General features: G+C 48.7%; 7 protein-coding genes across 8 annotated transcripts; 3 read left to right on the top strand and 4 right to left on the bottom strand.

The window, feature by feature from the left end:
- Positions 1-538: 538 nt before the first annotated feature.
- LOC131134546 (protein FAM222B-like) lies at positions 539-5,655 on the bottom strand. The gene is made up of 3 exons (XM_058079951.1): positions 5,502-5,655; positions 4,791-4,912; positions 539-4,717 (listed from the first exon to the last, which is right to left on the bottom strand). The coding sequence occupies exons 2-3, from the start codon at positions 4,870-4,872 to the stop codon at positions 3,036-3,038; spliced, it is 1,764 nt and encodes a 587-aa protein (XP_057935934.1). The 5' UTR covers positions 4,873-4,912; positions 5,502-5,655; the 3' UTR covers positions 539-3,035.
- Positions 5,656-6,447: 792 nt separating this feature from the next.
- On the bottom strand, positions 6,448-9,548 carry LOC131134735 (flotillin-2). Its single transcript, XM_058080305.1, has 11 exons — positions 9,381-9,548; positions 8,482-8,563; positions 8,293-8,383; positions 8,094-8,217; positions 7,899-8,017; positions 7,705-7,818; positions 7,509-7,628; positions 7,204-7,418; positions 6,946-7,129; positions 6,683-6,832; positions 6,448-6,584 (listed from the first exon to the last, which is right to left on the bottom strand). The coding sequence occupies exons 1-11, from the start codon at positions 9,427-9,429 to the stop codon at positions 6,546-6,548; spliced, it is 1,287 nt and encodes a 428-aa protein (XP_057936288.1). The 5' UTR covers positions 9,430-9,548; the 3' UTR covers positions 6,448-6,545.
- A 232-nt stretch (positions 9,549-9,780) lies between these two features.
- Positions 9,781-12,435, top strand: polr2d (RNA polymerase II subunit D). Its single transcript, XM_058080307.1, has 4 exons — positions 9,781-10,071; positions 10,920-11,100; positions 11,183-11,278; positions 11,348-12,435. The coding sequence occupies exons 1-4, from the start codon at positions 9,999-10,001 to the stop codon at positions 11,424-11,426; spliced, it is 429 nt and encodes a 142-aa protein (XP_057936290.1). The 5' UTR covers positions 9,781-9,998; the 3' UTR covers positions 11,427-12,435.
- On the bottom strand, positions 12,053-18,786 carry abcf3 (ATP-binding cassette, sub-family F (GCN20), member 3). Its single transcript, XM_058080304.1, has 21 exons — positions 18,645-18,786; positions 18,118-18,265; positions 17,946-18,022; positions 17,823-17,878; positions 17,656-17,753; positions 17,442-17,564; positions 16,702-16,968; positions 16,553-16,633; positions 16,416-16,475; positions 16,227-16,283; positions 16,013-16,035; positions 15,104-15,159; positions 14,798-14,998; positions 14,649-14,725; positions 14,525-14,569; positions 14,314-14,446; positions 14,151-14,239; positions 12,916-13,007; positions 12,702-12,834; positions 12,545-12,632; positions 12,053-12,465 (listed from the first exon to the last, which is right to left on the bottom strand). The coding sequence occupies exons 1-21, from the start codon at positions 18,715-18,717 to the stop codon at positions 12,307-12,309; spliced, it is 2,136 nt and encodes a 711-aa protein (XP_057936287.1). The 5' UTR covers positions 18,718-18,786; the 3' UTR covers positions 12,053-12,306.
- Positions 18,787-19,137: 351 nt separating this feature from the next.
- lipt2 (lipoyl(octanoyl) transferase 2) lies at positions 19,138-20,478 on the top strand. Its single transcript, XM_058080306.1, has 4 exons — positions 19,138-19,231; positions 19,575-19,889; positions 19,960-20,086; positions 20,149-20,478. The coding sequence occupies exons 2-4, from the start codon at positions 19,581-19,583 to the stop codon at positions 20,385-20,387; spliced, it is 675 nt and encodes a 224-aa protein (XP_057936289.1). The 5' UTR covers positions 19,138-19,231; positions 19,575-19,580; the 3' UTR covers positions 20,388-20,478.
- A 724-nt stretch (positions 20,479-21,202) lies between these two features.
- pgm2l1 (phosphoglucomutase 2-like 1) lies at positions 21,203-26,273 on the top strand. Of its 2 annotated transcripts, XM_058080703.1 has the most exons (14): positions 21,203-21,476; positions 21,945-22,112; positions 22,181-22,287; positions 22,354-22,438; positions 22,516-22,599; positions 22,662-22,858; positions 22,925-23,114; positions 23,181-23,278; positions 23,351-23,531; positions 23,597-23,690; positions 23,766-23,895; positions 23,967-24,156; positions 24,231-24,364; positions 26,051-26,273. In XM_058080703.1, the coding sequence occupies exons 1-14, from the start codon at positions 21,366-21,368 to the stop codon at positions 26,151-26,153; spliced, it is 1,872 nt and encodes a 623-aa protein (XP_057936686.1). In that variant the 5' UTR covers positions 21,203-21,365; the 3' UTR covers positions 26,154-26,273. The 2 variants fall into 2 exon arrangements, with proteins under 2 accessions (XP_057936686.1, XP_057936687.1); XM_058080704.1 differs by lacking the exon at positions 21,945-22,112.
- On the bottom strand, positions 26,174-27,256 carry LOC131134961 (olfactory receptor 52J3-like). Its single transcript, XM_058080705.1, is given in 1 exon segment — positions 26,174-27,256. A coding segment is annotated over 1 exon segment (954 nt). The 3' UTR covers positions 26,174-26,302.
- Between the last annotated feature and the right edge of the window lie 220 nt (positions 27,257-27,476).

Raw genomic sequence — 27,476 nt, forward strand, 5'->3', positions numbered from 1 at the left:
GTTCAATTCCACCCTCGGCCATCTCTGTCTGGAGTTTGCATGACCTCTGGGGGGTCAACATACTCAAATGGCCCTGGAGGCCCCTGGAAGCCTTGTTCCCCCTGTGGATGACACACTTTTACTGCCGTTATTCAGAGACCGATTTTTCGGCATCAGAATTTTTCCTTATTTTTTCCAGAACATTTCAATGATTTGATCATACTAATCTAGAGTTATTCCATGTGCCTTTCAATTATTCTTTATGTGATGTCCATATTTTCCTTTTTTTAATAGGACAACTAGACCTCACAGCTAGGAGACCAGGGTTCAATTCCACCCTCGGGCATCTCTGTGTGGAGTTTGCATGTTCTCCCCGTGCATGCGTGGGTTTTCTCCGGGTACTCCGGCTTCCTCCCACATTCCAAAAACATGCGACTCCAAACTGTCCATAGGTATGAATGTGAGTGTGAATGGTTGTTTGTCTATATGTGCCCTGTGATTGGCTGGCCACCAGTCCAGGGTGTACCCCGCCTCTTGCCCGAAGACAGCTGGGATAGGCTCCAGCACCCCCGCGACCCTCATGAGGAAAACATAAAGTGGTAGAAAATGAATGAATGACTAGTTTTGTGTTGTTTAGTTGATGACTTGTCTTGTCTTATTGTATTGTTTTGTTACATTGTTAACTTAATGATGTCTTGTCATGATGACGAGATGGTAGAAAATGAATGAATGAATGAATGATCACTGTACTGGATTGCCGTGATTTATGTAATTATGTAAATGTTCCCACCCTCACCTACGGTCATGAGCTTTGGGTCGTGACCGAAAGAACGATACAAGCGACTGAAATGAGTTTCCTCTGTTGGGTAGCTGGACTCACCCCAAGAGGTCAGGAGCTCAGTCATCCAGGAGGGGCTCGAGAGGAGCCAGTTGAGGTGGCTAGGGTATCTAGTCCGGATGCCTTCTGGACGCCTCCCTGGTGAGGTGTTCTGGACATGTTCAGCTGGGAGAAGACCCTGGTGCAGAAATAGGACATGCTGGAGTGATTAGTATGTCTCACAGCTGGTCTGGAAAAACGCCTTGGTGTCCTCCCGGTGGAGCTAAGGAGGAGGTGGCCGGGGACCAGGAAATTTGGGCTTCCCTACTGAGACCGCTGTCCCCATGACCCGGATAAGCAGAGGAGAATGTAATGGACTGGATGAGGGTGAGGGTATCAGTACTGGATGAATACTCACCATGGTGAGGGAGACGACCCTGGGAGGTACATCTCTCCTGCAATGTAGGGCTGCAACTAGCGATAGACCAGGGGTCGGCAACCTTTACTATGAAAAGAGCCATCTTACCCCCTTGTCCACTAAAAATAAATAGCCTGGAGCTGCAAAACATACGTCTAAAACGAAGTCTTAAAAACTCTTAGAAGGGAATACAACAAACAGAAGTGCAGTGAGTGTCCATGTGTAATGGATGCCAACTAGTAGGGTTATCAAGGTTTCATCTTGGTGAAAACCTCACTACCTGACGCCTGAAGAAATGTGTAGCAGTCAATTGACAGCCTGTTTCTTTCAGCTGGCGACCAACAGCTGTGATGAGTTCACATGCAGAGCTAATTAGGAGTTTGGAGTTTGAAAATTTGAAGGGAATTTTGGGGTATCAAAGTAGTTCAAATAAGAAAAGATGAGTTGATGGAGTACTCTTGCTAGTATTGGAGATGAACTTACATAAATGTATGTGTAAATTACTGTAGACATGAATGATTGGTTTACTCTCCCATGCTGCTGTTTTTAAGATTATCTCTATTTCACTGGATGTGCATGCATATGCTCATCGATCAGGTGTGATTATTGGTTGGAGCCTGCAGGGATGATCACTTACATATTCATATATACTTTGAAATAAATGACACACATTAAGCATAAATGTAAGGGGGGGTATATTGATATTACTTTACAACATTGGGGGGAATACACGTCTGTCACATCTCAACCAACGCAGGCAGCCAAACACTGTCTTCCCCTGCCTTCCTCGTGCTCATCCAATCACTACTCAGAACTCAGTCAGGATGCATTCATGGTCTCACACAAAGTTGGATTATTTTAACTCATTACAAAGACGTGCATTCTCTCTACTCGGGTGTTAAAAAATATTCGAGCATTGCAAAGGGAGCCACAACAACGAGGCTGAAGGGCCACATGTGGCTCTGGTGCTGTGGGTTGCTGACCACAGACCAAGGCACAACAAAAACGCTGAGCTGCTGTGTTAGCAAAACTTTATTTTGATGGGCAATGCCTTTTATTCCTGAAGGTCCCTAATCTGGAATATCACATTTTCACAAAATCTCGCTCCGATTAGCTTTGGATTCATTCCTCAAAATCAAATGCGTCTCTTCACATGGCTGCGTGTACGCACGCATACACACACACACACACAAACAGTAGTCATACAAGCAGCTTGCACGTGTGTGTGCACGTGTCAAACCAAAAGGGACAAGTTGCTACTTTACATCCAGTCAGTGTGAGACTTCGCCTCCAAATCAAGAGTTATTCTCCACAGTGGAGCTTCCAAGATGGCGACAGTGTACTGATGCCGCGGAAACCAGGGGCGGGGGCAACAATGGCCGACACGCCCTTCAAGTATTTTGGTCAAAACTTTGGTGACAATGCCTCCACCCTATCACTATCTTTGTCTGATCATGTTCTCGAACGCAGAAGGTCAAAGAGAGTGAAGACAGTAACTGAGCGCGCTCAAAGACGACAAGACTCGCATGGCGAGTAGAGTAAAAGTTCACATACAAAGTTAGTTTGGGGAAGGCGGGTGGAGTAAGTTGGCGGTTACAGCTGTAAAGATATTGAGCGGCACTATAAGATTTTCCACACGCTCATACATGTGTGAAAAAACTTGCTACTGTTAAAGCGCCAAGTGACTGTGACACACGAGGACAGTTTGTGTGGCGGGAAAGAGTTCGTCGCGACCGCGTATGTCACTAAAACCTCAAATGAAAAAGTCTCTCACACACACATAGACCTGAGAAAATGGCCGCCCTGCAACTGCTCAGACTTTTAGCGATAGGCGGGATGAAGACTGTGGCCGCCGCCACCGCCTCCATGTCTGGTGTCCTGAGGCTGGCCCACAGCTGACCTGTCAATCATCTCCAAGTTGGGCTCCTGATACCTGCCCATCACAAAGTCTCCTCCCCCCAAAAAGTCCACATTGGACAGCAACTTGGACTGTCCGGGAAGACCTTCTTTGCCCAAACGGTACTTGGCCCCCAGAATGCGGCCCGCCTGAAAGCCTGCTGGAACATCATGTGGTCCGGTGTTGTCAGTGGCGCCCGAGGCTCCGCCCCACGACATCAGCTCATAGTGACCGTTTGCATAAGGCGTGGGAGCGCCAGGACAGCTGACAGGGGACGGCGGTCTGGGCCCGTCTGCTCGGGCCTGCTTACAGGGGTAACCGAGGGTCCGGGTGGGGAAGGTGCTCTCTAAGGGGGGATCCATGCGAGGGGTCTTGCAGGGATGGACTCCCTCAGGGGGCAGCTGCATGTGACGCTGGTTCCAGGCTCGCTGCTGGTGGATGTGGACCGCATCCGTGGAGAAGGCGGGGACGTTGTTAGCAGCAGAGAGGCTAAGCTGTGATTGGATAGCGGCACTAGGCGGCAGAGAGGTCGTCATGTCTGGGTGTCCCGCCATGAGGCAGCTGGAGCCAGAAACCAGACCCACCTGGGGGTTGGACACCCTGCAACTGGCATTGATGAGCAGGTTTCGGCTGATGGGGCTCGGGTTGGCTATCTGCCCCTCGCAAACGGAGGTGGTGCCGGCGCCGGCACGAGCCTGACAGAGTTGGTTGATTTGGTGCACGATGCTGCTCAGGTCACCTGCTCGGTTCTGTTGCAGGCTGGCGGCCATCGATAGAGGGATGGTTGAGGTAGATACGGTTACATTCGGGGGTGCATCAGAGTCGGGGAGCTTGCGTGGTCCATAAGCGCCCGGAGGGAGCTGCTGGAGACTGCTGGACATGGTCCCCGAGGTCTGGGGGAGGGGCTGCAGGCCAGCAAGCCTTTGGCCGTGCTGCATGCCAGGAAGCGGACCTGAGTCAGGCATGAGGCAAAGGTCCGGGGCTGCGGCAGTGTGTAACGTGTGAGACGTTGGCAGCGTCTGATGCTTCAGTGTCTGCACATGAGCAAGACGAGGCGGAACCCCACCTGCTGCAGCGCACGGGCCTTGATGCTGCTGAAGCTGGTTGGGGGTGGGCCTCTGGTGAAGCGGAAGCCCATGTGATGGGGCCGCGTCACGCTGCTGTAAGGTGACAGGGTGAGCCAGTCCCTGCGGGGCCTGATGATGAAAAGTCTCCTTGAGGGCGCGGCTGGGCTGCGGCGCAGCCTGCAGGTGCGCAGCAGGTTGGGGAATGTTCACAGTGCTTTGAGCAGCGTACGGGCCGCTGTGAGGATTCATTGCAGCTCTGTGGTGGTTGCGACCGCGGCTACAGACCGCCTCTTTGGCGGGTGTGCGGATCACAGCCAACAGGCCTCCTCGTGCACGAACCTGGGACGGATGGGGAGATTGCCGCTGGTGGGAAGAGGACGTATCGAGCCCGTTGACGGTGCGGCGGACGTGCTTCCTCTGTGGGACTTTGACGCTGTTGGGAAAGATCTGGATCGTCAAAGGACTGTTGGCCACTTTCTTAGCAAAGGCGTCCAACTCTGCGGGTGTCGGGCAGCTGGCGGATCTGGTCGAGTGTCCCCCTGTAACATGGGTCAGAACTCACACACGTTTGGACCAGAACCAGTAGAAGTTTTTGCCAGACAAGCCACTTACATTTCTGAAGCCCAGCGTTCATCTGCGTGCGGGGGAGAAGCTGGAAGGCGGGATCCCGTGATGCCGGCAAGCAGACCAGCATACCACCATCACTGGAGCAGCATCGAACGTTGTCTCCTCGCCTGGAGGACAAAAAATATGTGAACAATGTTATTCTTTTCCTTTCGCAGTCAGTGTTGGCGTTCTCTTTGACGGCAGTGCTATGCTACATTTGCTTAGCATTAGCTTAGCATTGGCTTACGGGTCAGGTGACATTGCAAAGCAGGCTGATTGATAGCTACTTAGATTGCTACAGTATGTAAGTTGGTTTAGGCTCTGTCCTCATCAGTCCAGAAGTAGTAACAAACAAACAAGGCTTTTTTCACTGAGCCGGGTCACATGGTTCTCAGATGGAGATCAAATTGACCTTTGACACATGCTGACACTTCGATAGAATCATCATCATGGCTTCTGACATACTTTCCTGACATCGCTGACGACTATAACACGGTTTCCTTTCATGGTATGGAAAGTCCGAAAAACAAGTGTTGTCCTTGTTTAAAGTCTTGTGTTTAAAAAGTGGCAACATTCGCGTCGTGCGTCACAATAAACAAGAACAAGCAGCTTCTTTGTGCTGATAGCCAGCAGGCTAAAGCTAGGCTAACGCTAGCCACTACCTAATTATTGTGACAAATGAGAAAGCTACGCGCGTTAAGAAAGACAAGGACTTACTCTTCTTGACTCTAAGAAGGTGACAGCTTCATCTTGTGGCGATGTAACGCTGACAAGACGAAATTCGATCACCAAGTAAGCATCCTGGTGAGTTGCTGTCTGGCGACGGCAGCGACGCTCACCGAGCATGCGCACAAAGAGGCCCCACCTCTGTTGACAGTTGTCCGCGGAGAATGCCTGGCCAATAATTGAAGGCCTAGATTTTTACAGTGGTCTTTTTTGCGCCATTTAGTAGAAATACAATTTTATAACTCATTTTATAACTCATGTTCACATAATCATTATTGCATTATTATTTGTCCTCCAAAGTAGGAGGTGGGCGAATCAGTTTAAATATCGAGAATATCAATGCTAAGGGTGGTGTCAGTACTGGATGAATACTAGAGTGACAGGTTAGATTTTCTGTGCGTGTTCATATTACATTGTTGTGATTGTTTACAAATTTAGGGAATAAATCGCCGGACACAGGGGGGCTTCAATGAGATTTGAATGCAACAATGACACAACAATTTCTTCAGAATTAGTAGGCAAACAACAAATGGTTTGGTTGGGACACATTTAAAAATTTAATGTTTGCAAAAACAAATCTCAATGCTTCTATTATACATATGAAAAAATAAAGACAAAAACACATGAACAATATTAACAGTCCTTCGTAGGTTGTGTCAAATAAAAATACATTGCATCTAAAGAAGCATTTATTTTCCTTCCCAGAAACGGCAACATGACAGAATAAAACCACAAAAAAAGAGATTTTTGTGTCCTGGTCTTCATAAAAAGAGATCTTTGTTTGTTGTTGTCGAGCGTCACCAAAACAAACATGGAGTCACGTGCAAAAGCAACATGTGCGCACTAACATGGGATAACAAAGTGAAGGAGAAAGATTGTGGAAAGCTTTGAGCACCTGTGTCACATCCCAAATGAAACAAAGGACCCCCCCCCCCCCCCCCCCGCCCCTCCGCCCATAATCCCAGACAAGAGAGCATGCAGCTGTTCTGCTCGTGGATCCAGTAAGGCACCAAAGTTCTTCAAGTGGACCACCTCTCAAGCTGAAGTCTTGGCCATCTTCTGTAGCAGCGGAATCTGGAAGGTGACCGCAGACCAGGGTTAGCATACCTCGTCAGGATCGCTCCCCCACCCACCGCAAACACTTCCTTATTGAAAAGCTGCACACTTCCTACCTTTGACAAGTCCACGCCGGTTAGAGCGTTGACGGACACAGGAAGTTCAGCCAACAGGCGATTGACCTCGCCTGTCACTCGTCCACCCTCACCGCTGAGGATCACGATCTCATTGGTCTTGGCCAAGGGTGCCGCCACTTTGGAAGCAATCTGCAGTGACACAACCAGGCCCTTGTGGTTACACTTGCTGCGATCCACTTCCTGGTTTTACCCTAAGTCCTAAGCCTTAAGTATGGAGGCGTGACCAAAGAAGGCGACGTTACCTTGGGCAGGGCCTCGAGGACCAGAGCGGTCTTGGCGGCCTCGCCGTACTGTTGGTAGGCCTCGGCTTTCAGTCTCATCTTCTCGGCCTCGGCCTTGCCCACAGCTTCAATGGAGGTTGCTTCAGCCTCGCCGATCTTCCTGATCTTTTCCGCTTCGGCCTGGGCGATGAGCACTCGTTTCTTCCTGAAGAAAGAGGTCAAAGTGTTAAAGAGGAGGCGGCAAGCTCAGAAAAAAGCGGCGGTCCGTTCCGGGCTCACTTGTGTCCTTCGGCCAGCTGCTCCATCTTGAAGGCCTCGGCCTCAGCGGGCCGCTTGATGGTGGCGATGAGTTCCTTGTCGGTGCGCTCGATCTCCTTCTCCTCGATGGAGATCTGCTTCTTCCTCTGCACCACCTCAATCTGGATCTCCTCCAGGCGGATCTTCTGCTGCTCCTTGGCCGCCTGCAGCTCGTAGGCCAGCTGGGCCTCAGCTTTCTGGAAACATCCACACACACACACAGACACACTCATTTTCCAAATCCAAATCCTAGCACACAATCTGTAAAACAGGCAAATGGCGACCACCTTAGTGTTCACTTCCTGGTTGAATGATGCTTTTTGCAGCTCCAGTTCTCGCTTGGAGTCAGCCATTTTGGTGTCGGCCTGGAATTTGACATCCATCATCTCCTTCTTGCATTCGGCTTCCTAAGAGGCAGCATAAGGCATCGAATCGCTTGACCGCCACCAACCATCAACCATCTCCACGCCACAGCCCCCTTACCCGTATCCCGGCATCCCGCTCCGCCTCCGCCACGCCAATGTCTGCATCCCGCTGTACGGCGGCTGTTTGAGTCTTTCCCAGCGAGCTCAGGTAGTCCAGCTTGTCGTAGACGTCCTGCAAGCCAACAGGCGGCAAACATGATGTGCATCTCGCTCACAAGTAGGAATCAAATCCTAAACGACTCCGTTTCCTACCTTGATGGTGAAGCTGAGGATCTCAATGCCCATCCGACCCACGTCGGGTGCCGCCACCTCCCGCACCAGCTTGGCAAACTGATCCCGGTCCTGGTAGATCTGCTCCACCGTCAGCGTTCCTGCACGAGCAGAGCGCCCATGTCAATGACACGACATTGTGTGTTCTTTTAAGACTGTGATGACCAGAGGCAAGACCTAAAATGGAGCGCAGGTGTCCTTCCAAGGTCTGCAGAACCACAGCTTTGATCTCCATCACTGACTTTCCCAGGAACTGCTCGCACGCCAGCGCCAACAGGTCCTGCTCGGTCATGACCTTCACCTGGAGCACACCACACACAAAAAGTAACTTGGTCACATGACAAAGACTTGAGAACTTTTCTCCTCAACACGCTACCTGAGCCACGCCAGTGACAGTGATGGCCACGCCCTCTGCCGTCTCCACATCCTCACAGCGAGGCTGCAGGGTCATGATCTCCAGAGTGATCCTGCAAAGCACATGTGCAACCTGTCAGCACGCCGCCGAGGACGGCGTCAACAAGAGCACGGCACCCGGAAACAGTGTCATCATTTTATCAGACGTCACCTCTGGGTGTCCGACAGGAGCCACCACGCCCATGACCACCCCCCCACCACGTAGGACTTCACATCAGAGCCACAACAGCCGCCTGAGAGGAAAAAGAACACATCATACTTGTTGTTAGTATTTTTTTATCCGCCACAACAAACCCTTAAAGTCTTGTTTGTGATATTAAAAAACACACACAAAACAAGCAAACAGAAAGATCTTTCCACTAATATCTATATTTGTGGTGTACTTTACTCACTTTCTGTCTCCCATAACGTTATTCCTCTTGTCTACCAGCGTTCATTACAATTACATGTAAACACATGACATGACAAAGGATGATGTCATTACGTCTCACACACCTGTGACCTTTGTTTTCATCCAGGCAGCGTTTAATCATTAAAGAAAAACATAAAGACTCAGCAAGACCCCTTGGCCCACAGATCCAGTGTCCTCCAAAACTACAAACCGTCATGTGATGTTTTGCCTTCAGCCTGAGACGATAACATGGAGAGCATCTCATTTCATGTATTTTGCATTTCTTTTTTTTTTTATCTTGCAGCGTTTATGTGAGTGTCTTTATGGTGTTTTCGTGTTTGGCCCCTGCCGGCCACCGTAATATCATTGGTTTAATTGTGTCAGAATTGACTTATATCTGGTCACAATCCATCTGTGAAGGATGAGCATCTTATTTGTCTCAGCAGCTCCTAGCTGCTCAGTGGTGGGAGGGGCTAACATGTAAAGAGGTGACCGAGAAGATCGCTTGCAAAACAATAACAGAGATAAATCTGTTTATTCTGTCGCCTCCCAATCAGAGCTGCTTTCTTTAGCAAATACCACAACACGCTACCATCTGGCCGCTTAAAGTAGCTGGCGTTAGCTGCTTAGCTGAGATTAAAATGGTGACGTTCACCTACCAGACACCACCAAAGCTTCGTTTGGACCAACCGTCAAACAGCTACCCATCTCCACTGCTTCGAATGTAAAGACGAGTGCGATGAAGACAAAACTGACAAGACGACAAGCAGCAGCGTTAGCCCAAGCGAGTTATTCCTAAGAACGACCACGCCCACTTAGTGACGTCACCCCAACCTCACTGACGTTTCTCTCGTCCCCGGCAGATTTCCTTCGTTGACACATGAGGTCCAGACAAAGATTAAAAAAGCAACGAACAAATCTAAACGCAATGAGACAAAATCTGCTTAATTACTAAACGCTTAATAATCATTTAAATGAATGAAGTGTTAGCATTTTAGTAGCATTTTCATGACCATTGTTAAGTGTGATGCAGTCGCCAGCCACATGATGGCGCTACTGCAGTAAAAGACACACGAAGGCTTACCGGAAAAGACCGGAAGTGGCTGTGGACTTCAAAGGGGGATTGTGTTGACTCGCTTTCCAGCGTCCAAACTTGTCATTCGTTCGAACTTTCACTCACTTAGGACTTTTCCCTGCAGTTCGACATTTGGGCGGTACCGGACTGTTGTATCTCCTCCGGTCCGAGAGCGGTTCTCCTCCGGCCGACGGCTGCTGTGATGGCGGCTTCTAGTTCCGCGCCTCATGCCGGCGATGTGGAAGAAGACGCATCTCAGCTGCTCTTTCCTAAAGGTCTTCTCATTTTTCCAAATTCCCAAAGGTCTCCTCAACTCTTCTTCGCTTTAGTCCTCCTTATCTTCTACTTCCCTTGAGGTAGAGGCACCCTCAACATTCCTCTTTCCTAAAGCACTCAACATCCCTTTATGACGTTTTCCTAAATGTCTCCTCAACTATCATTCCGTATTTATTCTGCTTTTCAAGGTATCCTGAACACTCCTTCTGTCTTTCTTAAAGGGAACAATAATGCTCAAGTGCGCAGGCCACACAGCTAGGAGACCCTTGTTCAATTCCACCCCCGCGACCCTCGTGAGGATAAGCAAATGAATGAATGTATTGAGTTGTTGACTCCTATAGAGCAGCTACATACACAACCTGCACAGAAAGCTTTCTAGAGCTTCCAGAATCTGCACCTATTCCTGCTCTATTTCCTTTCATTCATTCATTTTGTACCGCTTATCCTCACGAGAGTCGCAGGGGGAGTTGGAGCCTATCCCAGCTGTCTTCAGGCGAGAGGCGGGATACACCCTGGACTGGTGGCCAGCCAATCACAGGGCACATATAGACAAACAACCATTCACACTCACATTCATACCTACGGACAATTTGGAGTCGCCAATTAACCTAGCATGTTTTTGGAATGTGGGAGGAAACCGGAGTACCCGGAGAAAACCCATACATGCACGGGGAGAACATGCAAACTCCACACAGAGATGGCCGAGGGTGGACTTGAACTCCGGTCTCCTAGCTGTGTAGCCTGCGCGCTAACCATTCGACCGCCATGCAGCCTGCAGTCCGCTGTGATTGGTCCACTCAGCTTCTACAACTCACAGCTTGTACCCTGTGTGTTGCTCTCACACCAGAGTTTGAGAATTCGGAGACGCTGCTCAATTCGGAGGTGCACATGTTGCTGGAGCATCGCAAGCAGCAGAATGAGAGCGTTGAAGACGAGCAGGAACTGTCCGAGGTCTTCATGAAGACCCTCAACTACACGGTCCGCTTTAGCCGCTTCAAGAACCGAGAGACCATCACGGCTGTGCGCAGGTTGGTGCCAAACTTAACAACATAAGAGGTCAACCAGTAAACCTCAGAACTGACGTGTTCAACCCACCCCTCGTCCCACTAGCCTCCTCCTGCAGAAGAAGCTGCACAAGTTTGAGCTGGCAAGTCTGGCGAACCTGTGTCCCGAGGCTGCGGAGGAAGCCAAGGCCCTCATCCCCAGGTGAGTCCTGTTCCTGCCCATTGAAAAGGACATGTGACCAACCATTTCAATTATCATTTTTTAATGCAGTTTGGAGGGGCGCTTTGAGGATGAAGAACTACAGCAAATTCTGGATGACATTCAGACCAAGAGAAGCTTCCAGTATTGAGAATCTGGACCAGGACAGCCACATAGTTCAAGACTGAACTGACCTATGGCTGATTATGTCAAAAGAAAATTATCATTTTGTGTGGTGTTAGATTTAGTGCTCTGTTCAAGGGTTGTGTTAAGTTCTGGTGGTCAGAGTTCTGGTTCCAGTAGCAATAAAGCACATTGCTTTTTTTTTATATATATATATATCGTAGATGAAAAAGTTGTGATGTATTAACTACGGTCCAAGCAGCAGAACACACCTCCACTTCACACACTAGTATTTTGATTAGATAAGTGTGTCCGGACGCTTACCACCTGAATTCGATGTCTTGGCTATGTAACGGAAGGGGAAGGACTAACTTGAGTTGTAGTTGTTTATCCGCTTCTTCCCTCCTAGTCGATTGAAACCAATCAAGTTAGTCCCACTCCTTTTGCTATCGCTGTACTGCACTGCATTTTGCATGCTTGTGCGATAAAAAGTGTGTGCCAACGATGGTGAGTGCCAGTGATGCATACTTATCACCCGCAATGGTCGCCATCTTGGCGATTTGTGGTAAGTGTGCAACAACAGTAAATTATTTAGGACGGCACTACCGCAATCAAAAGTTGCACCCTCAGGAAGTAAGTACACAGTGGACACAGTATAGTTATTGAAAGTGTGCCGACACAGCCTGTGACCTTCATATAGGAAACAGGAAGTGTGCGAGTTCCACAACGTCAGCTTTATTTGTTTTACCTAAAACTGAAAGGGTTTAAATAAACTCTTGCCCGCTCCAGAGTTCACAACCCGACTCGGCTCAGAGGTCATGACCTGACGCTAGAGGCCACACAGTCCACTCAGACAGCCGATTGGTTGACAAGACGGAAGGTGGGGTTGGATGTTAGTGGGTGTGGTCTCACAGATAGCCTTCCTTCCTGAACTGCTCCTGCAGGACGTCTCGGTACTCGTCAAAGCCGCCGTCCATGCGCCAAACTTTCCCGCTTTCACAAACCCACAGCTCCTTACACACCATCCGGATCAGACGCTCGTCGTGTGACACCAGAATGACACCACCCTATCAAAAAAAACAGGAAAGATGTCATGGCGTCACCGGGAGCACATGTGGAGAGCCTTGGCTTAGTGTTTGTGCTCACTCTAAACTTGTTGAGGGCTGTGGCCAGAGCCTCGATAGTCTCCATGTCCAGATGGTTAGTGGGCTCGTCCAGGATGTAGAAGTTGGGACTGAAAAGACAGAGCAGGTCACAGGATGTTGGTGACTAGCAGGGCTTCCAAATGTGATCATCTGGCTACCTTGACATGGTCATCTGGGCAAAGGCCACCCGACTCTTCTGTCCTCCCGACAGACTGGCGACGGGCCTGGTGGCGAGCTCTCCCGTGATGCCATAGCCTCCTAGCTGGTGTCTGTACTCCTCCTCGGTCCGACCTGTGACCCGCAAACAAGCGGCAATCAGGTAGTGTTAGCAAGCTGAGCAAGAGTTGGAGTGCTGAATTTTGCCGTGGTTACCAGGGAACTTGTTGAGGAGCAGTTCCACGGAGCAGACATTCAAGTCCAGCTGGTCCACGTGGTGTTGGCTGAAGTACCCGATCTTCAGGTTCCTGACACATCAGAGAGGCTTTTAAAATCCAGACATCGGGGACAGTTTTTCCTCATGAAAAGCTGCATGTGCACCCTTCAAACCATGTGTAGACAGCGGATCCCTGCCAACTTGTCCAGCATTTACTGCCTTGTTCATCGCAATTAATTGGTTCCAAACAGGAAGTGGTAGATGAATTTCTGCTAAGTAAGATTCCTCATTTAATAATTGAACATTTTCAAAGTTAGACCATTGAAAAAGGTTTACAGCCCTCTAAAGACAGTTTTTAACATTAGAGCCCTCTAGCCCTCTAGTCACCTTCACCCTCCAATACAGGAGACATAAGAGAAAATAATGTGTGTGTGTTGCGATAAAAGTGTTGCAGTGTTAGGGGACCGGAGTAGAGGGCGGACAGGAGTTGAGTTTCAGCTTGGCTGGGGTTACAACTGCAACAATAGCCCGTGTTGGGGATTATTGTGGCTGTTGTGCAATCATTCAAATCTGGAATAAAGGCCTGTTGTTCTGGCAAGTCCAAGTAAGTTACAGTAACATTACTGACACCTAGTGATCAATGTAGAATACCACATAAAGTGTCTGGTGAATGCCTTATACTGTATTTGTATTTGACTTCACAGAGGCATTTTTATGCTGGCAAAGGCACCATTTAGGGAAAAAAGGTAACTTTTTCTTAAATATGCATTTGCAAATAATTGGTTGTATTCAACCACAAAATGCATGATTTAATAATTAATACATTTTGGAAAAAACTGCTAGAGTGAAGCCGCAGCATTTGAAGCGCGAAAGAAGACATTTTATGAGTACTGCTCAACTCCTCCGGGATGAGGGACCACTTTGATATTTTTGTGTTATTAGTATCAGTATTAGTAGTGTCCAAAGTGCGGCTTGGGGGACATTGGTGACTCATGGCGTTTTTACTTATTGTCCCATAGCACACTTAAAAAAAAAGTTTTCAAAACAGCAAAAAGTGTGTAATTTGGTGGGGGGGGGGTTAATTTGCACATTTAAAAAAATATATATGAAAGACATCCGAGTATGAAACACATATAGCGGTATATCCACTGTAATGCACCAAGAAAGAATGGTGTATGTAATACCGTAGATGGCCACACGAGGACAGCAATGAGTCACCTTGCCATGGTCTTACCTGTGAGCTTGGCGGATTCCGTTTACCGGCGTCAGCTCGCCCATCAGCAGTTTGAGGATGGTACTTTTCCCGGCACCATTTTGGCCAACCTGCCAGGAAGAAGAACACGATCAGGCGTCACAGGTTTGACGTACTTGTGAGATCAAACTACTGGCTGACGTACAATACAAATCCGAGACTCGAGATCCGCTGACAGATTGAGCCCAGAGAAGAGGCGCTGGTCTGGAGTGTAGTAGAACTCCACTTCGTCTAACTGCAGAATCGGAGGGGACAACTTCTCAAAGTTGTCTGGAAACCTGTCGCACAAAAACCACAATGTGTTGGTGGACCTGGTAGCATGAAGTATGGGAGAACTACGAAGAAGTTTCTACTACCTCAAAGTCACCTCGGCTTCTTTGTCAATGGGTTTCAGTTCTGGCCTGAAAACAACCACAAAAGTCCCGATTCGTCAACTCCAGCCCAAGTATGTTTTATTGACGGGCACTCACAAGGACTTACAGTCTTTCCAGCAGTTTCAGTTTGCTCTGGACCTGAGCTGCTCTGTTTGCATTGTAGCGAAACCTGTCAATAAACACCTGAAACACCACACAGTCACTTGCAAAAGAAACCACAACCTGGCATGGCATGTACTGCTTGTAGTACAGTACCTGTATGTGTTGCCGGTACTGCAGTTGGGCCTCATACTCTCTCTGTTGGTTTTTCAGTCTGTCTTCTTTGGTTTTCACAAAGTTCTCATAGTCGCCACGGTAACAGTCCAGCCTCTGGGAGTGCAGATGGACGATGTCTGTCACCACGGCGTTCAGGAAGTTTCGGTCATGGGAAACGACCAAGATGGTGGACTGCCACGTCTGCGGGAAGAGGAGGCAGTTTTTTTTTTGCGCTAGCTCGATGCTAACTTCCGCCACTGACTTCAGTGAGGGTTGCCAAGTTTAAAAGTGAGAGCGTGCCGACACCTGCAAGTAGTTCTCCAGCCACAGAATGGCTCTGACATCCAACATGTTGGTCGGCTCTGGAAACAAACACACATTTTTACTACTCAAGTCCTAGTAGTATTCAATGTTAATATTGTACTTCTTCAGTCTGCGCCCTGAGGGCTATTTTCAGGAATAATTATGTCATTTCAGGAGCATAAAGTTGAAATATTAAAGGAAAATTTGTTTTTTCCAAGTTGTAATATCATGAAAAGTAAATTAGAAAATATGTTGAGAAAAGGACAAGATCGCAAGTGTAAGCAGCTGAAATGAGTTTTCTCCATAGCGTGGCTGGGCTCTCCCTTGAGACATGAGACGCATGTCATCCGGGAGAAACTCAGAGTAGAATCATTATTCTGCCGCACTGAGAAGAGCCAGATGAGTTGGCTGAGGCATCTGGGCAGGATGCCTCCTGGACGCCTCTCTGGGGAGGTGTTAAGGGCACATCCATCGGTACGAGACCTCAGGGAAGCCTCAAGACAAGTTGGCGAGACTATGTCTCTCAACTGGCCTGGGGAGGGGCTGCCGCCACCACCCAACCTCGGATATGCAGTCGATAAATGGATGGATAAATGAATATGGGGGGGGGGTAAGTCAAGATATTATGGGAGTAAAGTCAAATAATATGGGAATAAAGGCATAACATTACAAGACTCAAGTTGAAATAGATTAATAACTTTTTTTAAAGTTTGTAATTTTAAAGTCAAAAGTCAAAATATTATAGAAATAAATAAATAAAAAATAGAAAAAAATCTCCAATTTCAAAATAATAAACTCAAAATATTTCAAGGAAAAAAGAATGTCATTTTACTAGCACAGGGTTGAAATATTGAAGAAAAATAATGTTTTTAAAAAGTAATATGATAAACAAACAATGTGGTAGTGACTCACCATCTAGCAACAGCAGGTCGGGCCTAATGAGAACCAAACACAAATATTAGATTGTCATATCATTGTGATTGTAAGTGTGCTATTGGGTGTATATAGCAAGTGATTTTTGTGGTGGACGTGCTCAAGGGTTAGCGCTCTGTGCTGTCAATCATACATAATGACTGACAGCATTGAGGGCTGGAGCATCAGGAATAAAAACAAGGAAGAAACTCACCGAGCAAACAGAGCTCTCGCTAAGGCTAATCTCATCCTCCATCCTCCTGAAAACTCCCTGCATGTGCACACACACACACACACACACACACACACACACACACACACACACACACACACACACACGGAGAAAGGCATCATGAAATGAGCCATCTTAGAACAGCCTTGGAAAACTGAGCTGGGCACTCACTTGGTAGGCTGCTGCTGCATTTTGGGGGAAAATCCCAGGCCTGCCAAGATTATGGAGGCTCTAGTAGGATGAGACAAGTGTCAATTCAAGTCTGGCAGGCCTTTGATTGAGTCATTGACACGTGCACAGACAGTTACCGGGCTGGGGCTTTGTCAGCTTCGATCTCCTCCAGTTTGACATAAATTTCCGACAGGTGGCTGCTCTCCATCCCGTCAGCTCTGAGACGACAAATGCGTAAATCGTCAGCACCGCTCCCTGGTTCCATGCGCCCGGACGCCTGACTTACGTTCCGTTTGCGATGCGAGCGTTAAGGCGCCGCTCCTCGCTCAGTAGCTCCTCCCGCAACGTGTCGCTCTCCAGGACGCTCTGCAGCGCCGCCGTCTCGTCTCCGGCCACTTCCTGCTCCACGTGGAGGATGGAGATGTGTGGCAGAACGCGCAGGTTGCGACTGGCCAGCATCTTCAGCAGCGTTGTTTTGCCCAGCCCATTTCGACCAATCAGGCCATACCGCCGGCCAGATGCTAGCGAAAGCTCCGCCCCCTGGAGCAGACACCTGCAGAGACAAGGACTCCCTTACACATTTGTGACCACCATTAGCTTGTAGGCTAATTTGAAATGTTTTTTTTATGTTATTATGTTCATCTTTTGGGCTGCACGGCAGTCAAGTGGTTAGCGCGCAGACCTCACAGCTAGGAGAACAGGGTTCAATTCCACCCTCGGCCATCTCTGTGTGGAGTTTGCATGTTCTCCCCGTGCATGCGTGGGTTTTCTCCGGGTACTCCGGTTTCCTCCCACATTCCAAAAACATGCTAGGTTAATTGACGACTCCAAATTGTCCATAGGTATGAATGTGAGTGTGAATGGTTGTTTGTCTATATGTGCCCTGTGATTGGCTGGCCACCAGTCCAGGGTGTACCCCGCCTCTCGCCCAAAGACAGCTGGGATAGGCTCCAGCACCCCCCGCGACCCTCGTGAGGATAAGCGGTAGAAAATGAATGAATTAATGTTCATCTTTCCCCACATCACCTCTCTCCGAAGGACACATCAAAGTTCTCGATGCGGATGTCGTAGCTGCGGTTCTTCCCCAACTGGTCGACTCGCCCATCTTTTTTACTGCTGGCCTGACTGGCAGACGCCTCCTCCAGGACACTGGACACAACAAGCAAGACAGACAAGTGAACATGGCACAGAAAGGACAGCGTGAGAAAGAGACACAAATGTGCAGAAGACAGACACCGACAGTGGGCTTGACGTCTTCTGAGAGTCCTTCTCGTTCCGCCTCTCGTGTTTGGCTTTCAACTTGGCCTCAGCCTTCTCCAGCTTCTTGGCGTCTACCGTCTGAGGGACAAAAAGGGACAGCGTGAGCCAACAAAGGACGGCCTGCGGGAGTGCATGGAGAGGTCATACCGTGTTCTGAGGACGTTTCATCATCCAGATTCCCTGCATGTCTTTGTCGTCCGGCACTGTGAACAAGTAAAAACAAATGTGAGCTACATGAAGGCCACAACGTGGACATCAGCGGGTCCTCACTCATGTCCGTCGACATCTGCGACAGCTGCACCGGCGCATCCAGCAACACCTGACGCTGAGCCGCGGGACAGCGGCTCCTGAACACACACACAGATATACACGTATTTGTCATGACATCTTTCTCACCTGGGAATAATTTTCATCAAGGCACGCCTCAAGCGCTCATCCTCACAGCTGGAGTGTGTTGAACATCTGTAGACAGATGTCTCTGACGTCATCCTCGTTTTTACTGTCAGGTGACACTTCCTGCAGGACTCCACCAATGGCATCAAACACCTCCTCGCCATCCTCGAAGTCAGACCCGCCATTGTCCAAAACGCCTGTCTCACACACACACACACACACGTTTGCTTGAGAGGGTGTCAGTCAGTCTTTAAGCTCAACTTTTAAAAAGCGAAAGTGTATATTTTTTAAATCACATATTTATTTATTTCTATCAACCACTGAGATTGTTTCTTTTGGTTTTAAAGGACCAATTCTCGATTCTCACGAGTCACGGTATCAACGAGGCGTGTTAGCCGGTATATCAGCGCCAAACCCGGTCAAACCGACGAGCCACACCGGGGTGTTAGCTGGTTAGCTGCTAATAGCTAACTTGCTACTTGGGGCCAGTGCTCCTCCAGCCGGGACGACAGTCTCTGTCCGATGGACAGCTACTGAAAATAGCCCGCATACAACGACTCTAACGCGGCCACTCACCTGTGATGTAGTCGAACAACTCCGAGTCGATCTCAGGAAACTCGCTCCTCAGTATTTCCACGTACGTCGCCATTGTGGCAACCAAACTTGCCGACGGAAGTAAATCCGCAGCGGAAATGATACGGCGACAGCACTGGGACAAAATCACACAAGCGGCAATGACGTCACTCGCGGTGCTGTAAAACTTTTCAGTTAACCAGACGAATTATAAACAACAATAGTCAATAGTTTGTTTTGTCTGTGACAGCTATGTTTTTAGTTAGACGTGGTGAAGGTAGTTAAATAGTAATGATTCATTATGTGGTATATAAGTAGCAATAACAACACCAAGACGAACAAGACGTGAAGCAAGTCAATAACACGAATTTGACTCACATGCACGTGTGTTCATAAGAGTGTATATTATACTTAAACATTCAACAATTTAGTTATGTAACAGCAAGTAACTACATACGCAAAGGTAGTAATAGTTTTGTCACCCACGACGTACCGTAAGATATTTTCAAGATGGCGGCCCAAGTACGCATGCGCAGTCTGCGTCGCTCGGATGGCAGATGTAGTGACACGGGAGTCGTGAGAAGTTTGAGGTATAAACCTTAATATAAGATATACCTACACAATACGATATAAGCGAACTAAAGAAATTGTTGCAATACAAGACGGCCGGTTTGTCTTTTGTCGGTTCTTTAAGTGTGTGTATAGTAGTAATGAGTGTTTGTTTCTATCAACAGTGGTAATATTTATTAAGTTACCTGAATAGGATTAGTAAAGTATATCTAGCTATCTGTCTGATTTAAATTATGTTCCAAATGATCTGTTATTCATATTAATATGAAAAATAATACAGCATTTCAAAAATGTCTCCCTTGAATGGACATTTCCTTTCTTCCTGTGTATCGATAAGCATGTTGTGCGTGTTTTTATCTGCAGTGGCGGATGCAGGGGGGCAGGCCGCTTGTGGAGGTGGTCCGCCTGGGCCTGCTGTCCTACCAGGAGGCATTGCAGCTCCAGCAGGTCTATGTCAAGCGGCACCAGGCCGGTCCGGCTCACGCTCTGCTGCTGTGTCAGCACCCTCCTGTCTACACCACAGGCATCCGCCAGAAACCCTACCCGCCTTCCTCGCTGGAACACCTGCGTCTGCTGGGAGCCCAGGTCCACAAGGCTGACCGAGGAGGACTCATCACGTTCCACGGCCCAGGGCAGCTGGTCTGCTACCCAGTCCTGAACTTGGGCTCCTTCAAGAAGGTCACACCTGCTATGTGCTATGTGACAGACCCTTTGTTGACCTCCTTAGTGACGTCATGTGTGTGTGCAGAGTGTCCGCTGGTACGTGTCACAACTGGAGGAGACCGTCATCTCGGCCTGTAGAAGATTCCATGTGAAGGCGTCCACGTCTCCTCACACCGGTGTTTGGGTCGGAGACAACAAGATTTGTGCTATTGGTACGTTGACACCCCATCCCCGCTTCTGGAAGTTCCCGTTTCATTTTTGTGGGTTTTTTTAGGGATCCGCTGCTCCCGCTACGTCACGTCGCACGGCTTGGCTCTCAACTGCAACACCGAGCTGTCGTGGTTCCGGCACATAGTGCCGTGCGGCCTGGAGGGCAAGGGCGTGACCTCGCTTAGTGCAGAGCTGCACAGAGACATCAGCGTGGACGACGCCGTCCCTCACCTGCTGGACGCTTTTGCAGACAGCTTCCGCTGTCACTTGGTAGACACCCACGGCTCGGTGAATATCAAATGAGTTCATGAATGAATCAGTCAACGCACTGGGATGACAACAATGAGTCCAGGATGGATGACAGTGCTTTCTTCAACGTTAATAAAGCTGAGTATTTAAGAAAGTAAAAGTTGTTTTGTGTCTTTCTTAGGATTACATCTAAGTGTGCACAATTGTTGGACAACTACTGCATTAGTGTGTACAATTATTCGGTAATTGCAAATATCTTATTGATGCCATTTGGTGCTGCATCCCCCTGAAGAGAAGTCACGTGTCCATCCTTTCAGAATAAGAGACTGGAGTTGTTTCTATGAGGGTTGGTTGATATTGCACATTTTGATTTACAGAGCTACTGTGGCAGGTTTTTTTTTTTTTTTTTTTTTGCAAGATTATGTGATTTTGCCTACAATTTGTTGAACATATAATGACAAATGAAAAAAATAATGTAACATTTTTATTTTTAGATATTTATTTTGTATCATTAAAATCAATTACTCCCTTTTATTACATACACTTGTTTCAACAAAATATAGTAGTGCAAAAATAACTAAGCAAAAGCAAAAATAATGCTAATGCGCTTGGTTATCGATACTATCGATATTTGCATCAAACCACCAATCCTAATTCCTGTTTCTGTGGTAAAGATGACACATCCGTGTTTGTGATGATTTCACCTGCTTATTTATTTATAATTGTGATCAAATTATTACATTTCATATTGCATATTGAGTATGACAACCCCTCAAAAATACTTTAGTCACCGTTTTTTTTGTCAAACACGATGCACGAGCCAGGCGTTTGTTTTGAAAGGCACCCGGAAGTCTTAGTGACGTCTTCCGACGACTTGACAGTATTTTGACTTAGTGTTGTACAACTTTGCAAATAAACATTTGGCGCTGCTAATCAGCTGGTCTGTAAAGTAGCATTGGCGGGGGTGTTAGCAGCAGCAGCAGCAGCAGCATCGTGCCAGCAGAAACATGGGAGTCACTGTCGCACCGCAGCATGAGCGACGCTAAGCGGGACGACGACGCCGTGAAGGCCGAGCTGAAGCTGCCTATCACCGGGGACAGGCAGGTGGACGAGGCGGTGCAGCGGTGGCTCAGCTGGGACAAGGTGAGGGCTAAGCCACCAGAAAGAGAGTTCATCTTCTGCTGTCAGTCGCTTATGTCTATGCCTCCGCCTTGATTTATAGCGTCACGGCTCAGGTGACAACATGCCCCTTTTATGTAATTACTATTAAAGACTTGAGGACATTAGGCCTTACACTTCAGCAGCCGAATGATGCTAGGGAATCTGACAAAAAAAACCTTTGGATTGAGATGATTCAAAGTTTGTTTCAGTGTGGCAGCAAAAATCAAATAAAAGTTTGTCATTTGGTGTTCTGAGTGGACTGAGGGGACCTCTGGAAGATGAAGATGAATTGTCTCAAAAGGCCTGCTTTGTGGCGTGTAAACATTGTGACCTCATTTACACTAAAGGTCACACTAAAGGTGGTGACCTTTATGCAAATGTCAACTGCCGTATCGCATGATCCCGTGCGCACACACACACACACACACACAATATGGTGATGTATTCCAGAATATTCACACTCGCGCTGAGCTGCTGGCTTTGGCGGTGTGTCCTAATGTGGACGAGCTGAAGACCAGACTGAGCGGCAGGTTGACCTTTGGCACGGCCGGCCTCAGAGCACCTATGGGAGCGGGCTTTAACCGCATCAATGATCTCACCGTCATCCAGGCCACACAGGTGAGTGCAGTGGGAGAGCTTGAGTGGGTACTGTTAGACTCGTGTGTGTGTGTGTGTGTGTTTTGCAGGGCTTGTGCGGTTACCTGCTCAGGTGTGTTCCGAACGCAGGCCGCAAAGGCGTGGTGGTGGGCTTCGACACCAGGGGGCGACGTGAGAGTGGCTGCAGCAGTGAAAGGTAATTCCACGGGGTTGGCTGTTGCCATGGAAACACATTGCCCTCACCTGCCAATGTTGTTGTCAGGCTGGCGGCGCTCACGGCCGCCGTGATGCTTAGCAGAGACGTCTGCGTGCACCTCTTCTCCAGCTACGTCCCCACGCCGTACGTGGTGAGAGACGCAAGGCGTCACTTCCTGTGGCAAAGGGAGGAAAAGGGCGGAGCCTGATGCCATGTGGTGTGTTGCAGCCGTTTGGCATCATTGAGCTGGGCGCGGCGGCCGGTGTGATGATCACGGCGTCTCACAACCCCAAAGAGGACAACGGCTACAAGGTGAGCTGCCGCCAGCCACGCCCCCTTCACGTACCACCAACCCAGCTGCTGCGCCCCCTCAGGTTTACTGGTGTAATGGAGCTCAGATCGCCTCCCCTCATGACAAAAATGTACTAAAAAGCATGGAGGACCATCTGGAGCCCTGGAGCGCCTCCTGCTGGGATACTGAGCTGGTCCACAGGAGCCCCCTGAGGAGCGACCCCCTGAGTCATGTCAACAGCCGCTACCTAGACCAGCTCACCAGCCTCTGCTTCCACAAGTAAGTCCCCAACTCAGGAGCGTCCTCTTCTTCCTCTTCTCCTCTCCTCCTCCTCCTCCTCCTCAGAGAGATCAACAGCAGAAGTCCTCTCAAGTTCGTCCATTCGTCCTTCCACGGTGTGGGACACGACTTTGTCCGTCAAGCCTTCCAGGTGTTCGGTTTCCCTCCCCCCATTCCGGTCCCAGAACAGAAAGACCCAGACCCAGACTTCCCTTCTGTGCACTGTCCCAACCCTGAAGAGGGAGAGTCTGTCCTGGTAGGACATCATGTGCTGTCATGCTGCCATCCTCATCGATGTTTCATGTATTGTCCTCTCGTCCAGGAACTCGCTCTTCTTCTGGCCGAGAAGGAAAACGCCCGCATTGTCCTGGCGACGGATCCAGACGCGGATCGTTTGGCGGTGGCGGAGATGTGTGACAGGTGGGTGTGTCCTGGTGATGTGAGGGTCAGCTGGTGGTGATGGAGCTGGAAAGGGGCGTGGTCTGGCCGCAGGTGTCGTTGGAAAGTGTTCTCTGGGAATGAGCTGGCGGCGCTGCTGGGCTGGTGGATGCTGTTGACGTGGAAGGAGACGCACGGCAACCCAGCTGACATCCAGCACGTATACATGCTCGCCACTACAGTGTCCTCAAAGATCCTGCAGGCACTGGCCTACGTGGAAGGCTTCCACTTTGAGGTGCGTCCGCCACGACGGACGGCGATCAACAACGTTGACAACGTTTTCCCGCTTGATCTCAACAGGAAACACTTCCTGGCTTCAAATGGATCGGAAACCGTATCCGTGAGCTCACCGGAAGCGGGAAGACGGTGTTGTTTGCCTTTGAGGAGTCCATAGGTACGTGACGACACAAATCCCATGTCCTGGTATGTTGCCTAGGATGCGACGTGCACATGCTGTGTGTGTGCGCAGGCTTCCTGTGCGGCGGTCTGCTTCCCGACAAGGATGGCGTGAGCACGGCTGCCGTGGTGGCTGAGATGGCCGCTTATCTCCACCATAGGAAGCTGAGTCTCCAGCAGCAGCTGCACAACATCTACCAGACGTGAGCTACTACTCTTCGCCAGTAGAGTAGATGATTTCCATTGAATGAGGGCGTCCACTTCCTTTCTGCAGGTACGGCCATCACATGTCCACAAGCTCTTACGTCATCTGTAACGATGCCGACACTGTCCACAAGATCTTCACTCGGATCAGAGACTTTGGCGGCCGAGGTTCGTACCCCGACATGTGCGGCGGCGTGCGGATCGTCCACGTCAGAGACGTCACCACGGGATATGACAGCAGCCAGCCGGACCTTCGCTCGGTGAGACGCCGCTTTGTCCTCCATTTTGAGCGTAACTTTTTTCCCCCTTAAGGTCCGAGATGTTTCCTGCACAGGTTCTCCCTGTGAGCAGGAGCAGTCACATGATCACCTTCACGTTGGACAACGGCATCGTGGCCACGCTTAGGACGAGCGGCACAGAACCTAAAATCAAATACTACAGTGAGCTGTGTGCTCCGCCCGGAACCAGGTCAGCTTTGGCATTCAGAAGATGTGATTGATGATCTGTAATATTCTACACTGGTCACTGGGTGTATGTAATGTTGGGTGAGACACACAAGCACCAGACATGATCGCCGGAACAACAGGCTTTCATTGCAGGCTTGAATGATCTCACAGCAGGCACAATAATCTCTAACACGGGCTTTTGGCTACCGTAACCCATGCCAAGTTAAAACTCAACTCTGAACCCCTGAAGTCACTTCCTGTCCGCCCCCACTGAGCTACCCTAGCACTGGAAGACATTTACAGCAACACACTTATTTATGTCTTAAATGACCTATTTTATTATGTCTACTACATTGGGTATTAGGACAGTAAAGCTGACTATAGGGGTGTTATTTTATGCCACAAAGGCTCTAATGTTAAACTTTTTAAGAAGGCCGTAAACAGGTTTTTTTTATGCTGTATGAAAATATTGTAATTATAAATAATGAATCCTGTTTGGCAAAAATGCACTTATTACGGTCTAAGGTAGTGTTAGAACGTAACCTTACATAATAAATGCTCTGTTAGGAGTGGTCAGTGGCACCCCCCTCGAGAGCGAGACCCCCCCCCCATGTGCCCCATCTGATCAGCTATTACTTAACATGAGTGTACGGGTTACAACAAGTAAACCATACACAAACATTTCACTGCTTTATTCATTTATTTCTGGCAGAGGCACGGATCAAAAGTATTTTTCCTCTCAAGGTAGAGACATGCCAAGGCAAGAACGGTTTCACTGTTTTTGTGGTGCGGTGCCACAGTCAAAGCAGCCTCAAAAAACAGGCACTGGCTAAATGCATTATTTGCCAAGATCTTAATATATTAATATTAATATTACACAATATTAAGAATGACATTAGTTTTATTTAACACTTACTTTTTTCCATCATTTGTTTTGTCCACTTAATGTGAGCGGTATGGGGGTGTCTGCATCCCTTGTATAATAATAATAATAATAATAATAAATAATATTTTATTTCTATAGCGCTTTTCAGAGTACTCAAATACGCTTTACAGTAGAGAAAAAAGAAATAAAAATAGCGTTGAGTTAAAACAGAGTAAACGATGCATTAATATACAATATCCAAACATTCATTCAGAGCTAAAACAAGGCTAAAAGCAGGGCAGGGGCGCAGCAGTCAGGTATAAAAAGTTAGACATTAAAAACGGATTTAAACCCAAAGGTCGGGGCAAGCACGTAGTGAATGGGGCAAAAGACTTCCAGAGGGTGGGGGCAGCGATGGAGAAGGCTCTGTCTCCCCAGGTTGTAGAAGGAACCCATCTGATCCTAAATCCTGTATCCTGACCTGATATCTGAATAAGCACTGAGCTTTAGTTGTTTTTTTCCCCCTCATGCTTGTAGCGCCCCTGAGGGAATGCCACCCTGGCCACTAGAACATTTTTTTAATTTCAAAATGTAAATATCCTATAATTTGTGCCTCTCAAGTATGGATATTATTAAGATTTCCTTAGTCAGCCACTAATATCTTTTGTGTTTTAGTTAAAAGGTCAGCTTTGACTTTGAAAACAGTGCTCATTATTTTTGCCTCTTTTCACACATGCCAGTTTTATAATGTTCAGATTTCAGCACCTTATTGATTCAGCAACAATGGTTGTGGAGTGTGGCCGTGGTCTCACTGACGTCACGTCCTGTTTACCCTGTTTGCAGTGACCTGTGTTGTCTGGAGGCGGAGCTTAAGAAGGTGACAGACGCTTTGGTGGAAGAGTTTCTCGAGCCAGAAAGAAACAAGCTGGTTCGCCGCATGGTGTGACGCCACATTCTGCTGTGGGTATATTTATTTTTGTCGCTGCAAGTGAAGCACCACCAATGTTTACATGAACACAACATTTCCAAAAAAATAAACGAGGCAAAGTTCAACTTGTCTGCGGCGTCTTGAGTTGTAAGAAGGAACGACACGAGTCAGCGCGAGTCTGCCTGCAACGGCGGGGTGTCTTTGTGTGTGAAGTTGTGCATGATGCGCCAGCGGATCTGCTGCAGTTTAATGCCATAGATGGCGGGGTTGACGAGGGGCGGCACCACCAGGAACTCGACGGCCAGCATGTTCTGCAGCAGCTGCATCTGGTCGCCGCCATAGCGAGAGAACAAGGTATCAAACACCAGCGATGTGGTGAAGATCAGCAGCGTGAGCAAGTGCGGCACGCACGTCTGAACAAACTTGCGGCGGTTAGAGTGTGACCTGAGCGAGGCGCGCACTAGGTGGGCGTAGGACACCACAATGAGGCCCGCCTGTGAGACGTGTAAGAACATAAGCAGGAAGCCGTAGATGTTGTTGATGGTGGTGTCCACGCACGACAATTTGACCACCTCCCAGTTGGTGCAGAACAACTTGCGGATATGACGGCCACAGAGGGGCAACCTCGCCGTCAAGGCCATGCCCACCACCGTCTCCAGCAGCGGGAAGCACCATGTCAGCAGCAGCAGCTGCACCACCTTCTGTGACGTCATCACGACACGGTACTGCAGCGGCTTGCAGATGGCCATGTAGCGGTCGAATGCCATGACAGTCAGGCTGGTGAACTCGCCGAAAACATAGCAGTAGAGGGCAAAGACCTGCGCCAGGCAGCCGGTGTACGAGATGACGTGCACCTCGGACAGCAGGTCGCCGAGCAGTTTGGGGTAGAAAATGGATGCGCCGAAGATGCCGTTGAAGCACAGATTGCACAGGAAGATATAGATGGGCTCGTGCAGCGTCTTTTCCACGCACACAGTCACAATGAGCATCACGTTCACCAGCAGGGTGAAGACGTAGGACGCCAGTGCCAAGGAGAAGTAGATCTGACGGCTGGACGCCGACCCATCGAGGCCGTGAAGGATAAACAACACATCCGAGTGGTTCTCCATCACGCTTCACATGATCTTCAAGGAGTCAAGGGACACAATGCACAGTCAAAACGACCACAACTGAAATGAAGGCGGAGGTCAAAGTGCACGCTTGGCTCCCCTGAGCAACAAACGACACACCCGGCGCTCCCGGCCTGCTCTTATTGACCTGAGGAGCCATGACTGATGATGTCACAGAGGGCACACCCCCTTGGCAGTGACAGACACTTGACAGTTGACGGATGAAATGATG

The sequence above is a fragment of the Doryrhamphus excisus genome, chromosome 8, assembly GCF_030265055.1.
Source record: "Doryrhamphus excisus isolate RoL2022-K1 chromosome 8, RoL_Dexc_1.0, whole genome shotgun sequence".
NCBI classification, from domain to species: Eukaryota; Metazoa; Chordata; class Actinopteri; order Syngnathiformes; family Syngnathidae; genus Doryrhamphus; species Doryrhamphus excisus.